The following is a 4827-nucleotide window of genomic DNA, read 5'->3' on the forward strand; positions in this document are numbered from 1 at the left end:
CACAGAGAACAGTCAGATTCAACCAAAATCACAATTTAGCCTCTTAAGATGATAATTTCTGTCTCTTGCAAAAACTGTGGCATCATTATGCAAAAAGTTATATTTTTCACAATTTCTGCTATTCTTATGATACCGCCTCTTCGTGCTGAGCAGTGAAAATGTGAATTGTAGAGGATCACAGTTTCCACAGTCAGAGATCCTGAATGATTCCCTAATCAAACCATTTCAGAGTTGAAGTTTAGGTCTGTGATAAAAACTAATTTGTAAAAATAGGACTTTCCCCCCCTTTTTTGCCCAAAAAGTTGTTAACTAAGCGTTCATGGAATTGAAAGAGTACTCACTCTAAAACAATGTCAAATGTGTAACCTAGTGGCTGAAGTGTAAATTACACATGTTAATTCTCAATAATATAGACCACTGCATGCTGTTGTCCTAAAATCATTTATTACCTAGGTGATTTAGTGTGCTACACACTTTTATCACAAAAATAGTTATACCATGGACAATACTCAATAATTAACATCTATTCTTGTTCTGATTTCCAACATCTGTTATCAAAATGCTTAATCTATACAAAACAGACTTCTATAATTTGCCAGGGCATAATATCATTGTTTCTTGTTTGAAATGGGGGGCAATACTTGACCTTGCCAATAACACCACACAAAAAACCCTAGTAATTTATTTTAATATACCACACATTTTTCTGATACAGAATGTAATTTGATTGCAGAATCAAATAAAATCTACAGATGTGACAGAAACTAGAACGATCAAATTTAACACAAATTTTAGGATAAAAAAACATATGCATGTCTCCAGGACAAAGATCATTTTCCCTAACGGAAAAACGGAAAATAAATGCTAAAATTCTGCATTAACTGGATGCTATGGTGTCGTGATACATGTTTTTAGAGCTAACCGTAGCTAACTCCTTGAACAATAGCGTTCTAAAATACAAAGTACATAGTCGTTTGTAAAGGAATTAACTCTCAAACCTCTCCACATATCGTCACCTTACAATGTCAAGATTTATTATGTTTTATTGAGTTTTGCATTGTGGACCAAAGAAGGTCATTCTTTGAAGTGGAAGGAAAAAGTATGGTCATCAGGCACCTTAGATTCTCAATGGTGTTTGAGTAGCCAAGAGAGAAGAGTCATCTTCTCATCGGTCACTAGATTGAGTTTTTAATTAATGTTTCAACTAACTAATAATTTTAGATGTACATATAACAACAAATGCAGGTTGTAGCAGGTTCTTTCATGGGATAATAGCATTAATTTCCACAACTGAAACTAAAAATTGTACTAATGATATATTTAGATTTATTTTTCTTGTCATTAAGTTGGAAACTGTGCTTTTTTCCAATTCGTTTTCCGCAAATGTCAACACCTCATTAAAGTTGGAAAGTTATGTTTTTCCTAATTGTAAAACCTAAAAATAGAAATAAAATTGTGGCTCTTTAAATTAATTTACTATATTCAGTAAGATTTGTGGCTGTAAATGGGTTTTATTGAGCATGAAAGAGGGTAAAAATGGCTCTTTGGATTGATAACCCTGGTCGGTCATAGAAGATCCTAACGAAATTAAAACTTTTCAGCATTCAAGCTACAAACGCACTGTGACTATTTACAAAGAAATCTTTTCTTCCTAATAGGAATTAACTCAACTCAAGTCTTGTGACCAAACAGCACTCACTTATTTGGAGGGTCTCTTTTCAACATAATGAAACTTCTTTGTTTCACTTTGCTATCTGATTCTTTAAGAGATTGCTCAGTGACCTTTTATCGACCTGTGTTGACTCAGCAAGGTGAGGATGACACCTGGTCATAGTCCGGACATTTGAGGAGAGCGGGGTAGCTGGCGCTCATCTGCAGTGACGCTTCGCTCGAAATGTCAGAGGGGCTTCGTCCACGCGACCAGGACTCTGGATGGAGGAACTGACCGGAGTGGTCGGAGCAGTTGCTGAGCCGAGGCCGATAGAAATTGGGGCGGCGAGCCTGGTAGATCTCCTCTGCTGTGTAGCGCTTCATGAACAGGTAGACAGACATGACTCCCGCACTCTGCAGTGGGAGAGAAGAAATTATTTGAAATAGCTTGTGGAAATAATGTAGTGTAAATACTATATAAATTCAATCAATTTGAAGCGTGGAGGTATTTAAAACATGAACCAGGGCAGGGAAACACTGTAGCACTACAGTTCCTCATTGTGACCAGCAGAGGTCACTCTACCCATTGACCACATCTTTTTAGCAGGAGTTGTTTTAAAGTGGTGGAGAGAGAAGATTAAGATCGAAAAAACGGATAAAATGTAGTTATTTTAATGGTCCAGTACATTTTCCTGAGTAATTAACTTACTGAATATTTACAAAGTGCCAAAAATAGGCACAATGAAATAAATAGGTCAACAAGTCAAGTGTTGTATTTTAAAATGGGAAATACATCCATTGGAAAAATAAATAAAAAAGTTCAATGATATTTTCAAAGATAATTAATCAAAATGTGGAAATAATTAACTGAAAGTTGAATTTAACATGTTTAAAACACAATTGATCATTTCAGTTTTCATTAAAAAAAAAAATAAAAAAAAATGTCTGCATTTAATACAGCCGTACAAGGAACCAATAGTATGTTACTTTTACCACAGCTCAAATGGTGCAAAGCAAAGATCTTGCAGTCATTTTTGTACCTCAGTGAGCAGGAAGGAGAGGGCAGCGAAGGCGAAAGACCAGCCGTACTTGTAGGAGAAGTAGGCCTCACTGCTCTTTGTTCTGTTCAGCATCTCATCATTTATGCTGGAGATGTACAACACCAGACCCACCACTAGAGCCAGCCCTGAAACATAGAGAATCGTTTCGTGAACATGGTCAGGAAATAAAAAAAAATAAAAAATAAAAAAAAACTTCAAAAACTTAAGACAAATAATCAAGATCTGTGTACCAGAAAGGATGAAGAAGATTCCTGAGACAAACGCCAGGATGGTGCGGTGAGGACGCACGTGTCCAATGTTGTTGAGGACAAAACCGATGAACATGAAGAAGAGGCTGACCAGAGGGAATGGAGTTGCTGAGCGGATCATCTCTGAGAAGACGAAGCAGAGAAAAGAAGTTGTAGGGCATTGTTTTCATTCATGTTGATGTGGAGATAAGTTACTTCTTTATTGGATTGAACTTGTAAACACTTTTTCCTGACATTTTGTCCTCAGCTGCACTGTTGACTGTGTGTGATAAGTATTCTGGAGAGAAACAGGCAGGAACTCAAGGTTTCTGATGACTCATTTGTCGGAATGCTTTCAGATCAGGTATTTCTGAATGGACATGCATTAGAGAACAACAAGCTCTCATCACAGAACAAAACTCCAGCTGGTTGCACAAGTGCCTTGAACAACACCAGAAGGACGCATTTGCCTTCAGCTTAGGTTTTCTTTTTCACTCACTGAGTACATTTCCTGTGGACTCCGACGTCAGCTGGAGACTCGTTGGCATCATGTACTCGATGGTGAAGCAGCGGCCGGATTCCTCACCTGAGAAAAGAGGATGATAAGCAAAGTAGAAAACAGAAGATGAGCTCTGATTTGCACTGTTTCGCTAGAAATCTTAAAATCAAGTGAAGCAGTTTTATATTTAAAAACAGGAAAATGTTAAAATGCTGCAGGGAAATGAGTTGATTTCTAAAATTTTGATTGTCTTTATAGTGAATTTATTTTGTTTACTGAGGGAATTATGCTGTGGTGATCCATACAATTTCAAATCACCTGCATTCAACCTGAATAATATTTAGCTGAATGTTTTCACTTTGTACATCATTGTGCTGCCACTGCCATGTTTGACACTTGCTGCTGTGTTTTTAGGTTAAAAAGCCTCCATTTGACTCTTCCAAGCATTCTTCTACATGTTGTGAAAAATAATTGTATCTTTTTATCGTCTCTTTTGAGCATAAAACGTCTCTCTACAAGGCATTTTGATTTTCTATGTGAGTATCATGGAGTTTAATCCTTACTAATTTCTTTTAGGCATGATATTTTTTGTCAAATGATTGACAATGATTGCTAATTTTACTTTTTTTTAAATTATTTTTTTTACAACTGATAATACATCCTCCATCTGCTCTTAGTTCCTGCAAAGCTCTCCTTTAGCTGTGGATAAGAAATTGATTCTCAGTCTGCCTTCAGTGTATTTTTATTTTTGCAGAAGTGTGGATTTACACGGCATTAGGTGGAGAGAGAGGATGTGATGCAACTCAGTCGACGTAACACAGAGTCCAGCTGGAAACATCCAGTCTGCTGCACAGCGGCGTGGCATCGCTCTCTTGAAGCTCGTTGTTTATGTGTAACACGGCGCATCACTGAAATCGCCTCCTCTTTATAGCGTGTGACTGAAACCGGACTCAGACGCTCCCAGCCGCTGTGATTGTCAATTAAACGACTGTCGAAGCTGCGGCGGAGTGACGACGCGTCGGTGTGACACGATCGGTTACGAGGCGAACATCTTTCAAAGTGAGAGCGTGAAATCCGTTTTTCACCAACCCTGATTAGCAGACGGCTCGCTGTCAAAACTCATCACAAATCTCTGCATCACCCCTTTAAGCATGTTAATGTTACCAACCAGCCAGAAAGCAGACCCTCCAGAGACCTGAGTGCAGCGACGTCTTGATGTCAGCCGTCTGGTTCACAGGCATGATGACTCCCTCCTCCAGGTAGAGCCAGTAATCTGTGCTCACCGCCACTCCCAGCAGCCCCAGGCCGCTGATTGCAAAGACGCTGCTGAGTAAAGTCAGAGCCTTCCTGCTGCACGCACTCATGGTTTCCAGAAGATGCTTGTTAAAAT

At 38.5% G+C, this 4827-nt stretch overlaps 1 protein-coding gene across 2 annotated transcripts; it reads right to left on the reverse strand.

The window, feature by feature from the left end:
* Positions 1–423: 423 nt before the first annotated feature.
* LOC103141619 (voltage-dependent calcium channel gamma-5 subunit-like) lies at positions 424–4821 on the reverse strand. 2 transcript variants are annotated; one of them, XM_016673971.1, is made up of 5 exons: positions 4633–4821; positions 3438–3524; positions 2942–3082; positions 2691–2836; positions 424–2064 (listed from the first exon to the last, which is right to left on the reverse strand). In XM_016673971.1, exons 1-5 carry the CDS (start codon positions 4799–4801, stop codon positions 1804–1806), a joined length of 804 nt encoding a protein of 267 aa, XP_016529457.1. In that variant the 5' UTR covers positions 4802–4821; the 3' UTR covers positions 424–1803. The 2 variants fall into 2 exon arrangements, with proteins under 2 accessions (XP_016529457.1, XP_007557397.1); XM_007557335.2 differs by having other exon boundaries at positions 4606–4821.
* Positions 4822–4827: the final 6 nt, after the last annotated feature.

The sequence above is a fragment of the Poecilia formosa genome, unplaced genomic scaffold, assembly GCF_000485575.1.
Source record: "Poecilia formosa unplaced genomic scaffold, Poecilia_formosa-5.1.2 Scaffold88, whole genome shotgun sequence".
In the NCBI taxonomy this organism is placed as follows: Eukaryota; Metazoa; Chordata; class Actinopteri; order Cyprinodontiformes; family Poeciliidae; genus Poecilia; species Poecilia formosa.